General features: G+C 45.2%; 1 protein-coding gene across 1 annotated transcript in view; it reads left to right on the forward strand.

Annotated features, from left to right (window-relative positions):
* The window catches only part of LOC146810766 (histidine--tRNA ligase, cytoplasmic-like), a 127,742-nt gene that overhangs the window by 19,957 nt on the left and 82,341 nt on the right, over positions 1-25,444 (forward strand). Inside the window, exons 4-5 of the mRNA XM_085617799.1 lie at positions 9,875-9,970; positions 12,353-12,472. Of these exons, the coding sequence (XP_085473925.1) occupies positions 9,875-9,970; positions 12,353-12,472 (216 nt within the window). The remainder of the gene's footprint in view (positions 1-9,874; positions 9,971-12,352; positions 12,473-25,444) is intronic.

Here is a 25,444-nt window from a genome sequence, read left to right on the forward strand (position 1 = left end):
CTGAAGCTGCTGGTTTTATCTCCTGGCACTCTTCCTTGGGGCTGAGGAGTTTGCTGGACCTACCAACGTTGCAGATTGCGCTCCTGATCTGTACGGCTGCACATGACTGCGCTAGCTTTCTGGAAGTCCTCCCTACTGCTAGACTTTGGGACAAGACCTTAGTTTACCTGGTCTGGTTACCACAGAACCAGTAAATTCTATTGATTCAGATATCGACAGTCTTCTCGTGGGACAATGTGTAGGAGTTACAGCCTACCTAGGATTCGATCCTTGAAAGACGGAGAATAGCCTCTAGCTACAGTTGTCCCCGTTACTAGTTTCCAGCTAAGCGGGCAGGTTAAATGAGAACGAAAAAGGGGTGTTTGAGGGTAACTGTGAAGGGGACATGAAGCATCCTCAGTTCAGAGATTAACCACTGTTAATGGCAATGACTATCCTTCGAAATAAAAAGGACATTCATCCTCTTTTTTTTTCATACATTTTTTTATTGAGAATTTAAAATTGCATGAAGAAGAAAATATGTAATGAGTATCCAAAGAGCAGAAAAATAACAGTTGACATAGATTAAAGGTATATTTTTCACTCTGACCTGTGCCGTCCTCCATTTAGGGGGAAAAGGAGGCCTCTAGGGCCAGTGACATTCTTTGCCTAATACACTGGCTGCAAACAAGGAAAATCTACAGCCCTGCAATCCTCCTTGCCCAGAGACCCCAGTCCAGTCTCCTCAGTATAATGTCAAGGCTCTCAAAGTGCTGGGGCAGTTTAATTCAGATAAAAATCCGAATAGGTGTACAGCACGGAGTCTGGAAATAGTTCCATCTCAAGTATTCCCCTCAACCTTTGGGCCCAGCCCTCAGTGATGGTCAGTGTTTTCCTTTTCAGCAGCACCCTATTTTTAGTTTGTCTGTCAATAAAATAGGAGGGGAAGTACCTTCTCATTCCTGGCCGATCATAAGACTGTGTGTCTCTGAATCCTAATACAAATGTGCTGCATCCTCAGGTGCTCTGTCCTATTCAACAGCCAGCTGAGGTTGGAAAGGAGGCGGATGAAGCCATAGTAGCCTTCAATGATATTATAGATATATTGCAGAAGTCTCTCCGTGCTCCTACCCACAAGAAAGAGCGTGGACCTACTTGCCATGCAATGTTAATTAAATCCCTTCATCATGCAGAAAACATGGATTTTTATAAACTGGGAGCATTATAAAAGCTGTGGAAAAGTTTATGCACAGCTAAAATGAATAATGAAGTATTTAATTCTAATTGCACATTTTTAACAGCATATTCCTTACAGCAAATTGAGGTGACTTAAAGATTTATTTTCCTTTTTCACCTTCATAATAGGTTTTGTGTACTGTGGCGGTCTAAAGAATATGGCAAGTGGACTTTCTTGGGAAAAGTCAAAAAGACTAAACTTTGTTCCTGGTGCGTGAAGATTATTAGTCTCTCAGACAAAGAGAGGGGGATCGGTGCAGGAATATTTCAGTTCTTTTGCTGTCCCAAATGTTAAGCCTGTATTGCAATGTTTTCCCTGGATGTCTTTAAAATAGCTATTTTTCCAAGCAGGAATAAGTGCCTGAGATTTTGTGGCAAGAAAAGCATATCCTTTGTGTTTTCCCTATGCTCTAGCATTTTAAAAGAGGAAAGTGATCCCGTTTCGGGGAGTTTCCATGGATTATTTCAGGGGCTTGAACCCCTCCGCCCTCAAGTAAGGCTTGACATTTTCCTATTTAAAGTCAAACATTGGTCCACTTCAAGCATACGTTCGGCGTATAAGCCCTTTACCAGCTAAGAGCTTCTTAGTTGGCTAAATCTTTCGAAGCCTGATTGTTGCTTCTAAGTCATGAGTCCTTATTCCCACACTCTCCCTGTTAGAAATTGGTTTTGTGGTTGGCTAGGGCATGCACCTGAGCCAGGCAGAACCCACCACTCTAGTCAGGGTAAGGAAGTTACACACCCAAGATAACCCCTGCACACCCCATTGGTAGCTTGGCACAGCAGTCAGGTTTATCCCAGAGGCAATGTGTAAAGTGTTGCTGCACCACCACATGCAGATTATAAATCACTTTGCAGAATATATGTAACCCTCAGACCACATAAATCACTTGACCATAAGTAAGTGTCGTCATAACACATTTAGTGCAATACAGTAAACACTAATACGTTGCACATGTCATGAACCATCATAAAACGTTATGCCCAACATCACAGGGAAAGCCACGAAAGTAACTACTCCTAGAGGGCAACTCTCATAAAAAGAACCATCAAAAAAACGTATCCGGATACTTGTTTACGCTGTCACCAGCCATAAAATGCCCCCTAGCACCACATCAGGGCATGAATCAAGATGCAGTAGGTCATACTGCCTTTGTGCGCCTGTAATTGAAAGGCCCTCAAAGGTGTGTGCCAACCATAAGTGGCAGCTGCTCATGATGGTGCTGAGGGGCAGCTGCTGCCGGAAAACATGGCTTTGGCTAGTGGGGAGACCTTGCCTGGTCCCCGTACATCCAGAATGAAAAGAAAAGGGGTTGCTCACCCCCCACCAGTATGCTCACTTGGGAGGCCTTCGCTGTGCCCTCTCCTCCTTACGCACAGACCCATGCGGCTGCCCGAGGGACCGTGGCACAGCCGGAACAAAGTTTAGCAGCCCAGTCCCGGTGGTAGAGGCGTTTGCTGGTCCTGAGCCCTTGCAGGGCTCAGGTCTCACCTTTCTGTGTGCGGAGGAGAAGAGGCGCTCCACTTGGGCACACAGCTGTGGCCGCACCTCTAACAGGCCTCGATCCCGGGCTTTCAGGTGGTGCTTTGTTGGGGATTTGCGGCCCCGCTGATGACTCTGCCTTCTTCCTCGCTCCAGGACAGGCAGGGTGGGGCTGGGCTCCTTCTCCTCCGGCTGTAGCGTCAGCCCATTGTCACAGCAACGCAGGCTTCCCATTTTTGAAAGGGTTCGATTCCCTGCGGCGCAATCCAGGGAGCGCAGAGTCGCTTCCTAGTCAGGGGCGCTTTTTAAACAGATAAAGCGCCCGGTAATCCCCAGATGAATGCACAAACCCCTCCACAGCACTGGGGAGTTCAAAAATTGCACCAGGGATTCCAAAAGCAAAAGGAATTCCCAACAAAGCGAAAACACAAGCGGGAGAGCGAACACAGATCTCACCATGCGCTGCTTGGCCACTTTAGAAAAGAACAGTCCAGTCCTTACTCCTGCTCCATGCAGGTTGAATATAGCCAGTATATTTCTGTAAGTCTTTTGTATCCCTAAGACTTTCAACAGGAGGCCAGCACACACAAGCCCTTGGAGACTCTTCACAAGCAGGATACCACAGCAGGGCAAAGAGTCAGTCCTTTTCCTCCACAAGCAGCAACTTCAGGCCAACCCACCCCTCTCACAGAAAAGGCAGCACTCCTCGCACAGTCCTTCTGCTCTTCTTCTTGGCAGGGTCCTCTTGTTCCTTGAAGTAATCTAAAGTCCTAGGGTTTTAGGTGTAATACTTATACTCCAAAATGTCTTTGTTCTCTTTGTGAACTTGCCAGGACAACGTAGCAGTTCACGACTGCGTGCACAGACACTACAGTGGTAGATCTGAGACACATTTACAGGGCTACTCACGTGGATGGCACAACCAGTGCTAAAAGCCCATTAGTAGCATTTGATTTACAGGCCATGGCACACACAGTGCACTTTACTAGGGACTTACCAGTAACTCAAATATGCCAGTCATGGATAACCAATCATATCACAATTTATACAGAGAGCATATGTACTTTAGCACTGATCAGCAGTGGTAAAGTGCCCAGAATCCTATAGCCAACGAAAACCGGGTCAGAAAAATAGGAAGCAAAAGGCAAAAAGTTTGGGGCTAAACCTTTTTAAAAGGGCCAGGTCGAACTCTTCCCCCATTGTGTGTGTTGACCATCTACACTGTTGTTGGGGTTATTAGAGGCAATGTGCCTGGAAGGCTTGAAGAGCAGCACTTGGTAATAATGGCGACAAACACTCTTATTGGGTTGGAAAGAGGAATTTGCTAGCTCAGCCTCAAAGATTTTTAGGTGAAACCCACTGAAGAACTTGAATTCTAGAGTTGTTCGCCTCTGTAGGGTGGCTAAAAGAGAGTGGGAGTTGGTGCCTTAACTCTAGGACAGGCGGTTTGTGCTTTTTGTTTATAGTTTTTGAGTGGCATTGTTTAAAAAAAGAGAAATCCTATTAAGTTTTGAGAGCTGAATCAAAAATATAGAGCATGCTTCGATCTGCAAGTAGTGGGCACTGAAAAGGAACTTTGCCTCGAAGAACCATTATCGAGGAAAATTACCTTTCAGTCATGAGCCTTGCAACCTCTGTCTTTACTGGATATTTTAATGGAATTTAGTGAAACAGTTGTATTATTTCAATAGCTACCTTTCTCTGCGTATCGTGCCCCAATGTATTAAACTGATAACTTCTATGATTCTCTTTTGAATATAGCGAGATTTAAGATACGCCTGAAAAATTTTGCGTACATTTGAGTCAAGACAATTGCTAAACCTTTTCATTTTAATGGAGGATGTAGCCATTATTATATCTACCTAACAACAGTGCAACACGCTTCTCATGAAATAGGTTTCTTTAACGAGGGTGGTTAAAAGAAATGGGCTTTTAGGTGCTAGAGTCCGACAAAGGATACCTGAAGCACACACCAGTAAGACTTAGGAGACAGAAAAGGACAGGTCTTTAATTCCTTAGTGGTTCGAGATGGTATACAGTCTTCATGGAAGCTGGTTCCATAAGTTAGAATCGGGGACTGTGAAGGAACGACCTTCTCTATGATTAATCCGGCCAGGGAGAAAGTGACCATAGTTAGACTATCTCAAAGTTCTTGGGAGAGAGAAGACAGTAATGAGGTTCTGAATGCTCCTTGGTCAGTTTTGTGAAACGCACTATGAATAAAGGATAGTGTTTTAAATGTTATTCTTTTTCCAATAGGGAGCCTAGCCGTGAGTTGAGTTGATAAAAGCATGCCTCACAGTCTTTATACCATTCCGTGGAAGGAGTCTAATCACTTTCCTTAACATTTTTCATCGGGCCAGAGGATGAAGCAGCCATAGATATCATTTAAGATTTAAAAGAAAGTCGATTGCTAAACTCCACTGCCTCAGATGGAATCGGATATGGGCCAAGTTTAATGGGCCACCACTTTTCAGACCATAGTTGAGGCTGTTTTCCTAGAACCAGGTTCTTAGGTTTTCCTTAGTTCAGTTTTAGATAGTTTTTGTCCATCCAAGCGAAGACTGCAGTCAGTGACATCTTAAGGATTTTGGGGACCCTTGGCCAAGCATATTTTGGGGGCCCCTGTTAGTAACAGTTCTAAATTTACGATCCAATTTCAGCTCTTTCATGCCCTCTTGAGCAAAGTCACTGACAGTGCACAGCCACACTCGTCCAAATTCTAAATGTTTACATCTGATATTCAGGGATAGTGATGTGTGTTTTCAATATTGTTAACACAGCACCTGCTCACTAATATTATTGCAAATAATCTCTGTGATCCCCTCCCATTTCCTATGTGTAAGGTCCTGATTTCATCTAAAAGAAACTTTTTTTATGGATGTTGCATGAAACATAAACACAACATTTCTCTGCAAAATGAAAGTAATAGACACTCAAATATCACCCACATTAAAAATAAAACAAAGAAAAACGGTATTTAAAACCATCTGTATCAGAATTATTCAAAGTCCTTAGGGCAAGACTTTCTGCAGAACAGAGCTGGCTCTATCGGGGGCTCCATGCAAGGCAGGTGCCCTGGGCCAGAGCCCACTTTGCCCATGCCTTAAAACGTCTCTGACTGCAGTGAGGCATTCCTTAAATGTCTTGGCAGAGAGTATTCTCGTTAGTTTCTGATGTCAATCTGCCTGTGATCTCCAAATGTCAAAACTTCAAATCCAAAACTGCGAGTTAGGGCAGCTAAGGGAATCATAAAATATTGAAGCACATAGGGCGCAGGGAAACCCCTGTGGCACTCCGTGCGAGAGCGGCAGAGATTTAGAGGAAAAAGGTGGAAGCCCGATTTTCAGGGTTCTGTTGGCGAGAAATGAGTGATCAAGAAAGAGCTAGTCCCTTGACACCTATATCTTCTACGCTTTGAATCTGAGTGGCTAGTGAGATCTTGTCGAATGCTGACGACAAAACAAGGGCTGCTGTGTCACCCTTATCCAGAAGAATTTTAAGATAAGATACAGTAAGAAGAAAACCAAACTGCCAAGGGGCCAGGATATTCGAGATTAATAGTGATGTGTGATCTAAACCTGTTCAGGTTTCCAGATTCACAGATTATCAATCTTTTGTTTTGTAGTTAATTGCTAATATTAAAGAATTTCTATTGTGCAGTTTACCTCGGCAGCTGTCAGCACTCTTCACAGTCCGTTATGCCTGTGGTTATGGGAATGACACAGCAATGGTTGTTTGAGTAACTGAAAAAGTCTTTTGTAAATCTTAGTAATCAAGATGCTTAGTGCGGTAAATGCTTGCCAGCGACATCTTGTCATGTACCGGTCATGTGTTTGAATTTCAGTTATGCCAGCTCAACCTTCCATCCCTGCAAGGTTGGTAATTTGGCGCCTTATTTGGACACTACATAATAACTGCGTTAGTCTTGCATTAGGATCTGTGTAATAGTATGTTTCTGTTATTATTACTTGATGTGTATCTGTCCATGAAATGAGCATCATTGAGAGTAGGATGCATTTCTTATTTCTTTGCACTGTTGTCATACCTAATTCTACTGGCAAACATAATGGCCCTTCTTTCCTTTTCTTAAGCCTCTCTCCCAGTAGCCTGCATCCTCAGAGATGCTTATTCCTTTTTCTTATTCTCAAACAGTGTGTGTGTGTGCAGAGAGGGCCCCGGGCACCAGGGAGGGTCCCAGGCACCAGGCAGCCGACTTTTGGGTACATTTTCGTGGGCAGCCAAGGTAAGCACTGTTCTCAAAGTTACAGTGATTTGTTGGCGGTAAACAAATCAATGAGTATAGTTGCTTCCAGAGCAGTTGTGAACCTTTTTAGGTCTCTTGGCATTAGCAGCGTTCATGCGCTGCTCTCGCCATATGAGTGCCTTTTGTAATCGATACAGATTCCAAAGTGACTTAAAGCCACGCCCTTGTTTTCAATTGGCGCGCGTCAGCATTTATGTTAAACGCTGGGGCATGATTGCCAATCGGGGTTTTGTGTTACCGCCTTGTCCACATTTAGGATGGCCCATGTGGACAGGCCAACGCCATCTTTGTTCCTGTGATGTGGGAGGGTTCGGTTCTCTGGAGCTGTCTTTTTCTTCTAAAGGTACACCTCAGTCCTGCTGGTCTAGCCTCCCGGTTGCATTTGGCGCTATGGCTTCTCACGGATACTTCCAGCTTTGCACGGCGGGGGCTGGGGAGGGCGGCCCGGGGAAGGCCCCCAAAGCCTTCCCCAAAGCTAGCTGTCCCTGCTCATACAGGTGGCCTTCGTGACGCTGGCGATCGGTGAGTGCCCCGGTTCTTTGGGGTCTTGTTCCCCTCTCTTTGGTTCACAGAGTATTGTTCCCCAACCCTGTTATGAACCCATCCTCAGTTAAAGTCCGCCCATTGCTGCCCCCTTTTTTTCGAAACCCTAGCCTCCTCTCCTTTATTGGCGTCTCTGTTAAGTGTAGAGAATTTTTTGTTTTGTTTGAAGATTTCTTGACGGTCCTCTGAAACCTTTCGGCCTATAAAGTTTGCATTCTTTAAAAACTCTTTTATTGGGAGATAGAAGCACCCATTTCCTCTGTCATTTGGAAGATTATCTCTTTCCCCGCACATGATAACGTTTCTCATGTTTACCCAGTCATGTTTTGCTTGGCATTCTGGAACTTCTAGTCCTGAATTTGTAATGGAACAAACAGGACTGCAAGTCCCAGAAGGCAACGTTAGTGGACTTTTTTATGGCCGCTCTCTCTGATGCCTGATGTGTCCCCACCGTTTCTACATTTTCTCTGGTACTAACACCGCCTTCAATAGAGTTTGCATACCTGAAGAAGTCCACTTGCTATTTTTTCAAGCGAGTTTGACCCTACTTCCGCTTTCATTGAGCTAAATCCCACCATGGGTAACTGCCGGGTAGAGCTGCGCCCTGCCCCTAATGGCACACATGTCGTCCTCTGTGGTTAACTCTGTGTGGTGGCCGATGTTTCATGTGATTTCAAAGGTTTACTGGTGCTTTAAACTGCCTGTGATGTGTGATAGTTCATGCCTCCTCTAATCACGGAAACGCACAATCGGGGGCGGGCAGAGGAAGAGGCTTGCACGCCTTCCTTTTCTGTAGACTTGGATGTTATCCCTCAGGCTCGGGAGGGTGAGGAGTTGTAGATGAACAGCACACACCCTAGAGCAGGGTCCGGGAGCAGGCAGCCTCGCCTATGGTGGTTCACTTGCAGTGGTGTGCAAACTACTCTCCCCCAAGCTAAAGGCACACCTTTGCAATAACATACTAAAGCTTGTGGGAAAGACATCGCCGCTTTGTCTTTTAAAATGCACGGTTAATTTGTCCCATAAGACTTACACTGCGAAGTATGTTTTACAAAGGGCATTGTTAATTCTTCGTAGGCTCGTGGTGCCTAAAGAGAATATGTGACCGCCTGTTGCCGACAGCGGATTACGGTGGCTTCCTCTAGAAACAGATGACCGATAAGCACCTGTAAGGTGTATTACGAGAGCCGCTAATCAACCAGGACCTAAAATCCAAGTTTCGCAATCTCGGTAGCCAGAAAGACCCACTGCAGCTAACAGGGTTCTGTTTTGAACTCTTATGCAGGCCATAACATGCTGCCGCTAAGTAATGTATGGATCCTTCGATTAAGTTAAAGCCATTTGCTTTACTAATGTTGTATTCTAGCTTTGCATTATTTAGTGTATATTTGTGATCTGTGCATATATTTCAATATATTTGCTCTCCTCTTTCGTCTGCCTCATGCTATTGTAATCCTCACTATACGAAATTAACACATACTATTCTTCTATTCGTTCACCTCTCAAATCTGGAACACTGCTCTTTTCCTACTAACGCTACGCTTTAAACTACTACACAGCTAACAAAACAATTCTAACTACATACAACTACAACATAACACAAATATACACTAAATAATGAACAGCTAGAATACAATACCATTAGCAAAGCAAATGGCTTTAACCTCTTCAGCGCTGCGCGGATTCCCGCGCAGTGCTGAAAGATCTGAGCGCGGGCGGGGCCATGACGGAACGGTTCCGTCATAAGCACAGCCCAACCGGCGTGCATGACGGAACCGTTCCGTCATCGGCATCGAAGAGGTTAACTTAATCAAAGGCCAGACCTATTGCATTTTCAATGCTTGTTTTTATTATTGCCATTAACGTTCAGACAAACTCCTCTGTCCCTCTACAGGACCATATGCAGACAAAGCATTGTATGACTACGAACTACCCTCTCATCCCTCGGAGAGTGATGCTTCAGGGCACGGGTTGAGGCATATTGTTGGGACAGAATTGGTTTGGCAGCATAGATGAAGTATATTGGTGGGGCATCATTTGGGCAATTCTGGTGCCACTGCACTTGTTGCTCGTGATCATGGATACAGTGGGCACCAACGATTCTTGGAGTCTAAGCCACACTAACACTTTGAGGAAATGAAAAATGGTGGAAAAATAATGACATTTGCAAATGGGTGTTTCTTAGCAGGAAAGACGCAATTTGCTCAATGGAAACATTTCTACTCCGGTTTAAAGAAATTGCTTTACTCTTTCGAATGAATGTTTAGCCGTCAAAATTCATAAGGTGTTTCCAGTGTCGTGTTTTACTTTGATATGATATTGAGTGTTTCTCATCTGTTCTGAAAATATTGTTTTCCTTTCCATAGGAAACATTAACGGGAAAATATGGAGAGGACTCCAAACTCATCTATGACCTGAAAGACCAAGGAGGAGAGCTGCTGTCCCTGCGATATGACTTGACCGTATCCTTTGTGTTGTAACTTTAAGCTTCGATAGTACCCAGGGCTTTAAGTGGGAGAACAAAACTGGGGGTGCTCTAAAAGGGCTAGGGCAAACCTCTTTTAAAGGGGTGTGGCCTATCCAAGTAGGCGCCTGGTCTAAATAAAGATATGTATAGATAACGCCATACACCCTCCCCAGAGGCGCAAGTAGAGCCAAATTTCGAAGGGGGGGGCTAAGAAAACATTTCGAGGGGGGGCTAATTCTTCAAGCAATAGACAGAGTGGAGCTGCAGGGGCTCTACAAAGGGGTGAAAAACAACTTGCATCTCCTGTCCCACATGTGATGCGATGACAGATACACTCTTTCAATGCTATGTGTGGGTAGAAGTGCATAGGAGCCTTGTATTTCCCCATTTCACATATGCATCCCACATCATGCTTTTAAAACTGATCTGTGCAGTGGGGGCATGGGTATGCATTATGCAGCTCTAGGTACAGTGCTGCTTTTGCAGTACTTCTAGACACATAGTAAATTAATTGGGATGGCCACACTGCCCCTTTGCAACCACCCCACGAGGCCTGTGTGGGAGTGGTTTTTACATGCACTAGTGGTATCCCGTGCAGCGCTGCTGTCAGACTAGAGTAAAAGTGACTGTGGCCAGCTGCAAACATTCATACCTTGCGCCACCAGAATATTTCCAGGTGCTTCAAATGGCATGTCCAGCCCCGGTCAGGATTCCAGGTTTGCAACAGAAACTTGCATTCATGTGAGCTCTTAGAGTGATGTTTTGTGTTTATCACTGACTGAAGACTTTTCCTGTTTCTATTATACATCCCAGGCAGAAATATTTTCTTTATTTCAGTGAGTGAATATTATTAAAAGCTAGAGCAAAATTTATTAAGGTTTGGCACAATGCAGCAAGACCACTTACTGCGCTGTTATGCTCCACATGAAGAGAGCAGGAACCAACCGGCAAGGAGCAGAAGGAGTAGGTGCTTCGACGTGGCGGCTCTTCTGACGAATGTGTGACTATGAAGGCTACCACCCCTCCTTCTGACCGAATCCTCGGCATCCCCTAAAGTCTAGGGTACATGACCATTTGTGCATCCCCTAAAGTCTAAGGTACATGACCATTTGTGCATATCCCAAGTAGGGTACACAGTGCGCCAGTAACTGCAAGATGCTGCTTCTTAAGATGGCCTCTTTGTACCACGCCTGTTTCCCAGTCCTTCTCTGTCAGGAGAAACGCCCATTCTGCATTTCAATTATATGTGTTTTCCCCGCAGGTGTGCTCCAGTGCGCTTCTCAAGTTGCACTGAGGATAATGTAGCCTTTGATTGAGTTATGAGGGCAGGCACTCTGGAATGTGCAATTTATCGTCAATATTTCAGCAGGTTCTCCCTACGACAGTTCGCAGCCATTAACATAAGTACGGTATTTAATAGGCGTTTGTTAATCACAGCAGTGATGATGCATTCATGCGATTGAACAGCAAGAGCATCCGTTGACATTCTCGCCTGCTCCCCTATGACAGTAAATGTAATGATTCATGACTTTCTGACCTAAACTGTGATACTTCCCCACAGTCCCGCATCATATGATTAAAACTCTGCATGAAAGGATCTACAGCGTGCACAAAGGTCAGCGGCCTCAGGATCTAGCCTGGCAATTCCAGCTAGATCAAAATAAGTTTCCGAGAACAAAAAAAGAAAACGGACTACCTCTGCGAGGCCTGTAAATAGAACCCGATAGAGACCCGTTTCGAGGCCCCCTGAAAATAACTGCCGGTGCTCAGACCCAGACAGACCCAGCCCACTTAAAGCCCTGATAGTACCAGCGCTTTCACTGATCAACAATGTCCTCTTTCTACTGAGTTCATAACTTTCCCTGTGCCGTTATCTGTGCCCTTAAAGAGCTGCAAAAGTGAATGCTAACATATCTGTGGCCTGTCTTCTTTTGTTGCCTTAAGATGTTTCCAAACCATGCATGCTCCTATTTAACTGCTAAAACACGTGCTTCCTCTGAATGTGTGCAGTGTTTGCGACCCCTGCATATCCTCCCAGTTGAGTGCTAGAACCAAAAGTGTCTCAGTACTTAGCACAATTGGGGTCCTGTAAGGGAAAGTAATTTGCCTAAATTGGTGTACCCAGTTATATTCAATGATATTCCACAGAAAACGCAGGCCATGAACCCAAAGTGCCTTCATCTACACATATCTCCTTAGATTTATTCGATCTCTTATTACAATTAGACATTGTAGGCACCTGGATCAAAATAGTGTGCCAAGTCACTTCCGTCGGTGGGTTAAAGGCATTAATGTGTTTTCACACTGGTAGTGCACTGCATTATTAAAAGCATAGAACACAGTTAATATAATGTAATCCTTAACTTTTTGTTGCAAGGTTCCTTTTGCCAGGTACTTGGCAATGAATAAAATCACCAATATTAAGCGTTACCAGGCTGCCAAAGTGTACCGTCGAGATAACCCAGCCAAAGGGAGGTACAGAGAATTCTACCAGTGTGTAAGTATCCACTGTGGGTGCAGTCCCACTGACCCCATTGAGAATAATGCCTTGCATTCGTGAATGTGATACATTCAGACAGCAGAATCAACCTCCAAGCACTATTTAGTTAATTAAGTAAAACGGTGCTGTTCTCACCAACTGTCCGCAGTCGTGTAAGTAGTGTCAGTGTTGAGATGTCCATTTGCAAACGTGTAGAGTCAATCCACACGCGGTGGCTTGTGCTTTATAAATGATTACAGCTATTACCACTTTAATAAACTTTTATTGTTAGAAGACTGCTCAAGCTTTCATACCATAGCATTATTACCCGATTGTGTCAACCGTAACACGTGTGCATTCACCAAACTAACATTATGAGCCAAAATGTGGGCGTGAGCCCATAATGAGCAGTGCCATGTAGCATGTACCAATTCAATTTGTACAGATGGGCTTTAACGCTAAAATAAATATAATTGTTCTAAATAGTAGTGAATCTGACCACTTTCCCTGCTCTCTCTGTTTAATTTACAACAAAATTGGATTTGATGTACTTGAATATCACAGCAACTATCTGACATCTTTTGCATGTGGCTGAAAGGCAATGTCAAACCTAACTAACATGAGAGGAGGTGAAGGGTGACAGTAGGAAGAGGTTAAAGATACAGATGAAATTTCTCCGGTTACAGAGTAGCTTGCAGTCACCATGTTGCACCATGGCAGTAGTCACGTAAATCTTTCTCATCCATGTAGAGAGCTGCCCAACAGCCTACTGTCTCGACTTTATCTCTTGAAATCCCCATAAGTAAACATGACCTGGAGGTCTAGGGCGACCTAACAAAATGGTCCCAGCACACTGGATAAAGCACGTTAAGGTAAATAGAAACGGGCAGCATCCCTGTAACACGAGGTGCTTTGTGGGAAGTGCACCATCACTTGAATGTTTCTTCATAGTTTGGTCATGAATTCCAGATCCATATTTATAGGAAAGTCTATCAGCATTCAGAACATCTGGGACCATAACTTTTAAATAAGGTCTTTCTCCTGGGTCAAAAAGAAAAAAGAGATTATAGAGAAGGAGTTCACTCCAATCGAACCAGATCAACTGAAGGCTGGAGTAGTCATTTAAGAAGGCGCCTGCAGAGTAGCACCATGTTTGAGTATTTTGCATAGTTTGTTAATACAAATTGAAACCGCTTGATTTTGTTGCATTTCTGTGTATGCGATTCTAGCTTTGCTCTGTCTTTCTAAAACACCAGAGAGGTTCAGCCATAAAGGGAAGGACGGATGTCTGACAATTGATTTAGAAATCAAGCCTAGAGACGTTAAATATGTATTTGTGCAAACTGCCTAAAATCAATAATGTTCATTAAGATGAAAGATGGCTGTAGGGGGTTTACATTTTCTTACGGTAACTATTAAATAAAATGGCAGTGTGGGTTTTCTCAGTCTAGACGTGGTAAATAGATCATAGTCATACCCATTCCTGTTGCATTACTTCCTCCTTGCCTTGACCCTTGTGTGCGGTACTGGGAAATGACATCTGAACTGTCTGGCAGGGTGAGCATTGCAGATCGGAAGCTCTCAGTTACAAACATGGAGGAATATTATGTGTAGTCTTTTTAGCTATAAAAAGTATTTGTTTTCTTATGTAAACAATTTTAATGTTTTATTTTTCCTTTAAGAACAGGCAGTTTTTAAGCTCCTGATGGGGGGCTTGGGAAAGTTTGGCATATCACGGATTTATTGCACTCATTATAAATGCTCCAAGCACATTAGACCACCTCAGAACACACTGGGAGAGATAGTTGGGCGCTAAGGAGGCTGACGATTGGTGCAATACCATTATGTCCCCACGGGTCATCACTATGGCCCACATGCATCAAAGCAAAAACCGGTCGCAAACGGGCAGATTCTCAGAATCTGCCCCTTTGCTACCGGTATTTTTGCATTTGGGATGCATCATCCCAAATGCAAAAATCGCAATTTAAGTAATCTCTAAATTGCGATTACTTAAATTGCCATTGCATTTAAGGAATCGCAAATTGAGATTCCTTAAATGCAATGCATTAAAGTAAAAAAACTAGCGATTTCGCTAATAGGGGGCGCAAATTACCATGAAGTTGAACTTCATGGTAATTTGCAAAAACTTTGAAAAATGCACTAAAGTGCATTTTTCAAATTTCCATTTTACACACACATGCCCTTGGGGCGTGTGTGTGCAAGATGTACTCATATGCAGATTTCAGGGGTGCAACAGGGTGTTCTTTTGACACCCTGGCACCCTTGAAATTGCATTCTCAATTAGCGATTCTTTAATTGAGAATCGCAAATTGAGAATGTCTTTCCATTCATTCCTATAGGAATGAATGGGGAGGTATTCCTTAATTGCGACTCGCAATTTGCGAGTCGGAATTAAGGAATGTTTAGAAATCGCTATTTTTTAAGCGATTTCTACATGCATATCCTTTTGCTATTCCTTATTAGCGAATCTTTATTTTTCGCTAATAAGGAATCGCAAATGGCATTCTTGATGCATGTGCCAGTATATCATCCAGACTGAGATAAATCCAAACGTATTACCTTTACTGTGCCTATCTCACTCCAGCCAGATTACATCGAGCCGGTCTCCTTCCAAGCCCCGATTGCCCCTGCTGATTTTCACCATATTGTGTGGTCATGTACAGTGATACACCAGTACTGGACAGACATAACAACAGAGCTTACTGATGTACTAAGGTGGGAGGTTCCTTGCACTCCTCTGGTCCTCTTTCTGGGGGTGCTAGAGGGATCCGGTGGTTCCCGGGCAGACAAAGCGTTCCTGGGCACATCCAATATAGCGGTCAAACGAGATAAAGCAACCAAATGGAAAAATCCTACACCTCCAACCTTGACAGAGTGGCCAAGGAACTGAACTGGTGCGTGATGCTGGAGGAACCCGTCTGTGAGGCGAAAGGTTGCCTGTCAATGCACAAACGAGTATGTGGTAAATGGCTTGGTCAAATGGGTTAAATTGAGTTATCTAGTGAACTTTAAGCCTCCCATTGCAGCTACCTTTTATGTAACTGCCACCTTCTAACAGTTGATGCTGCATGTTTTTCACGTACTGTATTCCAAATGTACCTCTTCATGCCTACTGAGTGGTCTGTACTACTGTTATTGAAAAACTTAATAAAAGTGATTATCAAAAAAATTAACAGGCAGTTTAAATTTCACGAAAGTCTGGTATCAGTTAAGAACAAGTACAAGGTTTTTGTGGTTTAGACATAGCAGCGACGCAAGTTGAACTATTAGTATGTAGGCCAAGAATAGTACATCACACATTCTATGCATTAAAAAATTATTTAGTAGTCCCTATATTTTATAGGTGTTTTACCAGACACCCTCTTTCTATGTAGATCTGTAGATTGTCTCCTCTGACCTCAAACAGGAATGCATCTCCCTCCTCTAAATTTACAGTGATGCTGCCTCATCTGATCACTAGGAGCAGTGCTATTTCATTTGGACAAGAGGAAACCTAAGCTCACCAGCTACCTCTCCATTCTTCCATTACACGCAGAAGCCTTAACTTAGGGCAGCCCCAGTCTTGTCCAGGGTGGACTCCACCGTCCCCGTGCTCTACAGCCGTTTAGGACTATAGTACACTCTATCATGGTATTTTAAATGGATCAGTTAGAGGTGTGGATAGCCAACTCCTGAGGCGCCATCTTAGACACCCTCCACAACGTGTTCTCCAATGGCTTTAAGTCGGCCTCCCACTGGGCTCAGCCCTGGGAAAAGGTGTTTTAATGTGTTTTGTAGTTGCCTCCCCTTTTTCACATGTGACAGTCTCTCATTTCTCTGTAGACTTTACATGATCGTGGTGTGACTTCGTTTCATCCTTTTATGGTCATGTGATCCCTGGCACAGAAACACTATCACCTCTTTGTGTTATGTTCTATGATGACGCTCAGAATGGCGTTTTGTCTCTGCCCATGGGAAGGCTTATCTGGAAGACAATCCCTGCCTTGGGCTCTAATGAAGTTTTCCCTCTTCTCCTCATTGTCTTCTACAGATGGCCAGAGTGTTATTTACCAGCGAGGAGTAAATCTGTAAAGTGCACCCTCTAAAAGTGTTTAAAGTGTTGTATTTGCCTCAAGACATTTTTCTTTGGCAAGGCAGCTTAGGCCGCCCAGTTCTGTTCCAGGGCATGTCGCAACTGGAGGTATTTGTAAAATTGTGATTTGTGTCGTTTCAAAATTTGTGATACTCTTGAAAAACTGTGTATCTCTCTTCACACACACCACAGTTTCAAAATCCCAGTAAGGTCCTATGATCCGAAGGCCTATAGCCTTGCACAGTGTGCTAACCAGGTTCCCTGCCCTAAATGTGTTTTATGTGTTAATCTACCTTCCCATTTAATCCAGTGGATCTGACCGGAGGGAGGGAGGACAGGTCCCTCAAGTAGATCCAGCTCCAAGCAAAGGGCAGATCATCTTTGGCACAACAAATACAGCCATTCGCTACAGTGAGGTGTGCTGCCCAGTCGGAAGGTATTTTATCACCTTTGTGGTGACTGTGAAACCGGACCCCTTTGCCATATATCAATGTAATTCTTCTTCACCATTACATTCTTTATTTACAATAGGCCCGGACACTCTGCTATTATAGGGTATATTTCTTGATCTTTACAGCGGTAAACACACAAAATCTCCTAAAAATAATCTCTAAAGGGAAAGGAAGGCCTAACAGAAACACAGATTATCTTTCACAACTTTCAAACCAGTGAATATCCATTGTAGTCCTTATTTTTAGTGCCCCTTAGCGATGACAACATCCTGGGCACGGAAGGGGCAGACTCTAAGCGAGGCATCCCCCCACTTGGACTCCCGCCACTTAAAAAGTGGTCAAAAAGGGCTGTCCAAATTACTGCCTTGACCTTAGAGTTCAACCTAAGGGCGACAAATGGCCGATCCCGTTCCGATACCAGGGGGAGCACCTACATTCACCAGAACCAGGGTCCCATCGCGCATAGACTACATCTTGCTGGACGTCGAGCTGTGGCCGGATCTCATTGATATGGAAGTTATCTCTAGGCAGGAGAGCGACCACAACCCGCTAACCATGCAACTTAAGCACGTTATGTCTACCGCATCTATCGAGCCTATTAGAGCCCAGACACTCTGGTCCAGAGAGGTCGTCCCGTCCAACTGCAATAGACGGCTCAAATGGTCTAGAGTTGCTAAACGAGAGGTAGATCTGGGCAGGATCAAAATCATTGTGGCAGAAAGTACAGGCTTATTGGAGGCTGTCTTGGCCAGTTCTCCCAACGCCTTGCTAACCAGGGGTTTCAATGATATATATCTCAAGACCGTTGAAAAGGTGGGGAAGTTCTTTGAATCAAACACTAATGGGGACCGTAAGCCACCCCGACTAAATACGGAAAACTTGTGGTTTTCGTGTGATTGCAGGGAAAGGAGACAGGAACTTGCCAGGGCTCTAAAATCAAGGGACCAGCCCTCTATTGCCTGTGCTCGAAAATCTTATTATAGTTCCATAAAAAAAGCCAAGCGTTTATGGGAAGAAGACCATTGGCAGGACCTGAAATGTGCAGCACGACGGAGACTCAAATTTGTTTTGGGATCTTATAAACATCAGCGCTAGGGGTGGGGCAGATCCAATCCCAAACCACTACTTACTCTTGTTGTGGGACTCGCTAGCGCCGGGACACCTCCCCAGAGGTAGCTGTTCGCGCTCAATAAATCTCTGTATTATTATTATATAACTGGGCGCCAGTGGTTTGACCATTTTTCTGGCCTATATTCTCTCGGAGAAGATTCTTTTCCGATGGTAGCGGGTCCAACCCTCGAGCCTCTCGCTCCCCCGGGGGGGGGGGTGACAGTTTAGCCTTAGCGAGATTCACTCTGCAATAAAAATGATAGCACCGGGTAAGGCAGCCGGACCAGATGGTCTCCCCGGAGACCTTCTTCTCTATGACAGAGAACTCTGGGCCGAGTTTATCCTTCAAACCCTGAAAAGGGCAGAGGTGGTGGGCATTTTTAAAAAAGGCGAAAGAGAGGACCCTGCCAACTACGGACCAATTAGTTTAATTGATGTGATTCAAAAAGTGGTAGGCAGGGTCCTCCTAACCAGGATCAAGGCCTGGATTGATGAAGAGGGTATTCTGTCTCATTTCCAGGCCGGCTTTAGGCAAGGGGTTGGAACCATCGACCAGGTTTTCAGATTCTGCACCATATACTGGAAATCCATTACTATTGAAAAGGATAGCCTCTACCTGGCTTTTATCGACCTGAAAACAGCTTTTGACCTGGTACCTCGGCTAAAGCTGTGACAAGTTTTGGCTGATTTGGGCATTGCTTGTCTAATTTTGGATCTTCTCAAACGGCTTCACGAAGGCAATTTTGCAAGAGTCAGGTGGGGGCATCAGGGACAGTTGACTGAGAGAATAGCAGTAAGGAGAGGGGTCCGCCAGGGCTGTGTTCTTGCGCCGACCCTGTTCTCTCTCTTTATAAATGGGGTGGCAGACTATTTGAGGGTTGACGGGGTCGACGCGCCAGCACTGAGCGGGGAAAAATCACCCTCCCTGCTGTTCGCAGATGATACGCTGCTGATATCCAAGAGCCCTCTGGGCCTCCAAAAACTTTTGACTCGTTTTACCGATTTTTGCAATACTAGGGGCCTTAAGATTAACACGTCTAAGACCAAGTTAATGGCCATGTCCCGTTCCAAAAGTTTTAGGAATAACATCAGGGTGGATAATTCCTATCTGGAGCTCGTGACAGCCTTTGATTATCTTGGGGTGTGGGTCAACAACAAGCTGAAATGGACCCCACACCTATCTAAAATGCTCCTGAGTCATAAACGAGCTGCGGGAGCTATAGCTAGACAGCAGAGGCTGTCATACAGCCGGCCAATAGCTGCAGCAACTGAGGTCTACCAGGGGAAGGTTTTATCAGCATCTCTCTACGGGGCGGAACTATGGGGATTTGAAAATGTCACAGAACTGTCTAAATCTGAAAATAAGTTCTTTAGAGACATAGTTTCACTTCCCGTGTCCACTCCACTAGTTCCTCTCCGCAGTGACCTTGGTAGACATCCCATAAGTGACGTGGCATGGTTGCGCCCCCTATTGTACTGGGTAAGGCTCAGAAGGTCCCCGGATCTAAGCCAGTATGCTTCCGCCCTGAATGACATATTACAATCTGGAGCATGCTATAAGATCCTGTGGGTATCTAATTTACAAAAATTGGCGGTAGAGCTAGGTTTGGGTGAGTCCTGGGAGAACCAGGAACCTCCTCCCAAAGCCATCTATAAAAAAAAATTCTGGGACTGGGTTAACGCCGTTACTTTGAGGTCTCAGAGAGGTATCCTCAGTGAAAATTTTTTAGGTATTAAACCCGTGCCCAGCTTGGAGGCCTTTCTGGACATGATCGAATCCCCTAGTGACAGGTCACTTTACCTCAAATTAAGGTATGGCACACTACCACTAAATGAGTTCCAGACAGGGTGGAGAGGTGAATTGGGGGTTGGCAAGGGTTGCCCAGGTTGTGCCTCCCCCACGGAATCCATCGCCCACTTCCTCTTTGCCTGCCGGGCCTATAGCCATGTTAGATCTAGATGGCTGAAACCCGTATGTGCCAATCTGGGCTGCAGGTCGTACAGGGTGGCCTTGCGTATCTTAACCTATGAGACGACAGTCCCCAGTGTCATCTATGGGACTGATAAGTTCTTTGGGGGGGGGGGGGGGCTCTGAGGATCAGACAGAGGCTCCTAAGGAAGCATTAGTCTCCGAGTAGAACCCCAGCACTTTTTACCTCTGCCCTAGCTCCTAGTCCTCATGTTAAGACGCTTACTGTCTCATTTCTCCCTTCCTTTTGGCGTACCCTTTGCACAACATCCCTTTATCTGGGGGTAATGAATTATGTTGTTTTAGACATTGTCAAATTTTTCCTTGTACATATGGGAAATCTGCTGTAGTAGTGGGTTTTTATTGTAATTATTGTTTTTATGATGTTTTATACCTTTATGATATTTTATATATCGAATAAAGTTACTACTACTACTACTTATTTTTAGTGCCTGCAATTCTGGGGCAGTCCTCGTAGAGTCCTGTCTATCACAGTTTAAATGTCGTGCTCTCCGATTCAAATGTTTGACTGATCACAAAGACAGCTACATAATTTCAGTGGTTAAGGAGATACATTGTTTTTAAAGCATTAGGGTCCAGCTTGTGCAGTGTCTTCTAAATCATCACAAGTTTATTAAATAGTGTTTAGAAATTTTCTAGGAGCTAGTGCAGACTGAGCCATTGAGTTGCAGCTGACAAACTGGAATGGCATGGGGAGCAAAAAAACGATGGATTTAGGCCCAGATCTCTGTACTGGGGTGAATGTATGACATTGTTCTGCATTCTGTCCATCAATTGTTCTTTTTGCATTTGTCACCCCGAGTGGGACTGGGTATGCCCAGATGTGGGTCCTGTGCTCTCCATGCCACTGGAGTCAGGCTATCTTGACTGATGAGGGCTGAAAGCCCAAAACTGGTCCTAGGATGCTTGTTTCCAGTCCAGGGAAGACCTGGCCTGGCAGTTCGGGCTGGACTGTTCCCATTGGGCGCAGGGTCAAGACTGATTTGCATATGGCTGGGTCCAAACTGGAATGGAACGGTGAGCAAAAAAACGATGGATTTAGGCCCAGATCTCTGTACTGGGGTGAATGTATGACATTGTTCTGCATTCTGTCCATCAATTGTTCTTTTTGCATTTGTCACCCCGAGTGGGACAGGTATGCCCAGACGTGGGTCCCCTGCTCTCCATGCCATTGGAGTCAAGCTATCCTGGCTGATGAGGGCTGAAAGCCTGAAACTGGTCCTAGGTTGCTTGTTTCCAGTCCAGGGAGGACCTGGCCTGGCAGTTCGGGCTGGACTGTTCCCATTGGGCGCAGGGTCAAAACTGATTTGCATATGGCTGGGTCCAAACGGTAATGGCATGGTGAGCCAAAGATGGATGGAAGAGTCTGTCCTCCAAGTTCTTCATGATAGGGTGCTTCTCAGAACCAAACCCAACTCCCTGCCTTAGGTAGTCTCCAGTTTTCACCTTAATCAGACAATCAAGCTCCCAGTCTTCTTTCCGCACCTAGAGACTGTAGCGGAACACGCTCTGCACTCTTTAGATCTCAAGAGAACATTAATGTACTATATTGAGAGGAACAAACCCCACTGTAAGACACAACAGCTATTGGTATCCCACTCCAAGCCACACACACATGGGGGGTGCCATTTCCAAGGCACGTGTTACACGTTGGCTACTCGAGTGCAGACAAACCTTTTATGCTAAAGCTAAAAGAAGCCTTCCCAGCCCCTTGCCCTCCCAGACCTCATTCCACTCGAAACAAAGGGAATCTGTGGCTTTCATAGGTAACATACCATTAGTTGACATCTGTAAAGCAGCTACGTGGTCCGTCCCTCATACCTTTACCAAACACTACTGTGTTGACGTACTGGCCAGAGAGCAAGCTAAGGTTAGCCAGGCCATCCTATGTACACTTGTTTCAGTTTTCCAGTCTTCTGGAACATCATCAGACTAAGCCGTCGCTTTTGCGTAGACGGCATTTTGGTCTATGAACAGCATGTGTAACTATAGCTACACATGCCTTGAATGGAAAGTATTAAACTGTAAGCATCTGTTTGTGGCATGCAGTTCTGGAGATTACATCAGGCAGTTTCCAGACACCTGGCACCTGTCTCCGCCAGCACAGAAGGTACTCAATAGCCTCCCCACCGCGGAAGCGCCGTATGCAGGCCACCCAACGTCCGTACCTTATCGAAGGCACCGCTGGCATCAGCCCCGTTCACTACGATGTCCGCAGACCCCCGCTCTGGTAACGCCAGTGTTCACAGCTTCTTCGGATCGCCACTGGGTCCTTCACAGGTTCTCATCTGTCATCGTCTGCCGGGTCATCCACAGCGTCGGTCTTAGTGCCCCACTATGCCTCTGCAGGTTTTTCTGAAACTAATATGGCCTCCAGCTCCGTGACTCATCCACTAAAGGCCGTGCTCCTTGACGACGGTCACAGTCCCTCAGCCCGACATTGCCGGTGGTCACAGCACCCCCGGAGCACCACAGGGTGGTTCTCACTTTACCATCCGCCACCGGCTGCCGGGACGTCTGCAGCGGTGATCGCGGTGCCCCACTATGTCTCTGTGCAATGTGTCCGAAACAAGCATGGTCGCATTTACTAAACGCTGCGTTTTGGTGAAGGACTTCCCTATTCGGTAGCACTCAGTGTTCTCTTTCAAGGCCAGTCGTCTGTGCCGTCCCTCGGGGCCAGTAGCTGCAAGGAGCACCAGCAGTCTTCCTGCGCAGTATCTGCCTCCTGTTAACAGGCAACCGGTCAGGTTCGACAGCCGCCGCCCTCCGCCATTTTGTTTTTACGAGTGTATATTTCTCTGTACCTCGATGAGCCAGGCAGCCGACACCCCAGTTAGGAGGCTCGCTCCCTCTGTGTAGCCGCTGGGGTCCTCGTCACTACCCAGTGCCCATGGATAGCAGGGGGTTGCAACTCTCGTAACAGCGTCGAGGCCGATCAGCTCCCTTTGCGGCAGTCAGCGGCTCCTCCCACCGTCTCCTTGCCTTTCCCGTGTGGGCCAGAACGGCAGCTCAAACTACAACTTTCACTTGAGCCAAGCCCTCCTGGACGCAGCCATCGGTAGTAGAAGCATTCCGTTCCCAAAAACATATCTTTGTAGGTCTTGAGGTCCAGTTGAAGCCAGGATTATTTGCCAAGTGTCGGGGTTCAGAACGGAGCTCACTCAGCTCACGTCCTCCATTCTCGGCAGTTGGCCACGCCTCCATTGATGCAGTTCTTAGGTGGTATTGAAGATGGATATAGATCATGAGGCGAGTCCCACCAGGAGCAGCTTCCTTGCTGCTCAGCCCATACTCTCAACTGACACTCCACAACCAGGCATCCCAACATTCCATTACCTCACCATGCACACCAACATTCCACAGCACATCCTCACTGGCTGAGCAGCAAGGGAAAGGAAGCAGGAACAATGCATTGCACTGGAAACCAGATACCACAGTAACCGTCAAACTAATCACCCACGCGTACAAATCCCTCCACAACATCGAACTCAAATACCGCAACGAAAGAGTTTCCTTCCACATACCCAATAAGAACCTCCGCTAAGCAGACCTCGCACTGGCAGAAACCCCACGCATCCGCAGAACCAGAGCAGGCAGAAGAAGCCTTCTCCTACGTTGCAGCAAAGACCTAGAACGAGCTCTCAGTCAACATCAGACGCTCCACCACTCGGCACACCTTCAGGAAGAACCTAAAGACCTGGCTCTTCGACTGACCCGGAGCTGCACCTCACCCCTCCCAGCGCCTTGAGACCCTCAAGGGTGAGTAGCGCACTTTATAATTTCCTGATTGATTGAAAGTATTTTAGTATTGACTGGGATCGTTGATAATTGTATATATGATCGACATGTTTCATATCTTTTAATTCGGCTGACAACTATTTGGTCAGTGGAGTGTCTGATGTATCTTTTTTCTCCAGCGTTAAGTGTGCAGGTCTAAGTCTGTCAAGTAGGCCCTGATGTTGCACCAGTCTATCATACTGGTCTACTTTTAAAGTAGTCATGGAATAACTTATTCAATCCTATTTGTGTATTTTGTAATCACCCTTTATTTTCCCTTATCTTTGATAACTGTTATCTTTTGTGTTCCTCTCAAAGCGACACGCAAGCAATTTATCTGCCCTATTTTTGTCCCTAAACATTTTTTTCCTGTAGGTCGTGTGTGAACATTTATCCAGTCTGTCATATTTGTCATCTCTTCGCTTTTGTCCCATACTTGTGTATTAATTTTTCGTCTCTGTACTGCTTCTTGCTATAAGACTGTGCCATATATCTTCTAAGTCCATTTTGTCAGTTGTCTCTTTGAATTGTGTTGTTAGCTGAGATGCCTATTCAGATTTAAGGGGTTTTCCAATTCTCCAGTTCTCCAGACGTATTGTTATATTTCCCACCCATATTGCTGGGGTGTATAACCAGGAGTCACAACTTTCAGACGGTCAGGGAGTAACTGCGGATCTTTCACACTGTTCACAATGTTTATTAACCACTGTTTGGTCTCTCTAGCGTCCCCCACACCGTAACATATCTTCCCTGTTGATTCGCATCTGCGTCTTCCTCTGAGTTGTTCCTCTTGCCTCTGAGATTGCTGCTTCCCCTGGGTTGGGCGGAGTATGAGGAGTAATGCGTTCCTCCACTCCATTTTTTTGCCATTTTCTTGTTTCCTGTCACATTTCCATGTGTCTGTTGGAGAAGGGCTATGCCTGCTACTTGGTGCTTCAAGTAGGTTACAGCTGTCTATTCTTAGAATTGTTCAACTCATGTATAGTGTGTGGGAGAACCTCTAAATGTGTATACCTCAAACTATTACTGTGGCATCTTGATAGTGCTGATGTTATTTGGGGTTCCATGTTCAAGATTCTTTAATCTAGGAGAGCTGTACTAGTTGGAGGGAGAGACAGTTGGTTGGGGGCTGGAGTCCTATTACCAGGATAAATAATGTTTTTGGACCACATTGTTTCTCTGTGTGCATCCTTGGAAGAGACTACCTCAAATTGGCGACCTGGCGGAATTGCCTCAGAATTCTACCAAGAAATCTGATTTTCAGGCTGTTAATGCAATAATGCTAAACCAGCAACGGTATCAAAAAATAGATGTATGTAAAAGAATGTTTCAGATGTGGTAATATGGGACAGTGGGCCAATAGCAAGGATTGTCCTTGTGTGAATGCAATATATGTGGAAAAAAGGGCATTATGCTAAGTGTTGTATAAGTGGTATTAGCCCTAAAAGTTTGGACAAAGACAAGGGAACGACCAACAAAGTAAATGGGGTGACGCAACCCTTTTTGCTACAAGTGTCTGATACTGTCTATGGAGTGAGTGGGAGTGTTGGACATCTGGGGGGGGTAGA

This window comes from Triturus cristatus, chromosome 7 (assembly GCF_964204655.1).
Source record: "Triturus cristatus chromosome 7, aTriCri1.1, whole genome shotgun sequence".
In the NCBI taxonomy this organism is placed as follows: Eukaryota; Metazoa; Chordata; class Amphibia; order Caudata; family Salamandridae; genus Triturus; species Triturus cristatus.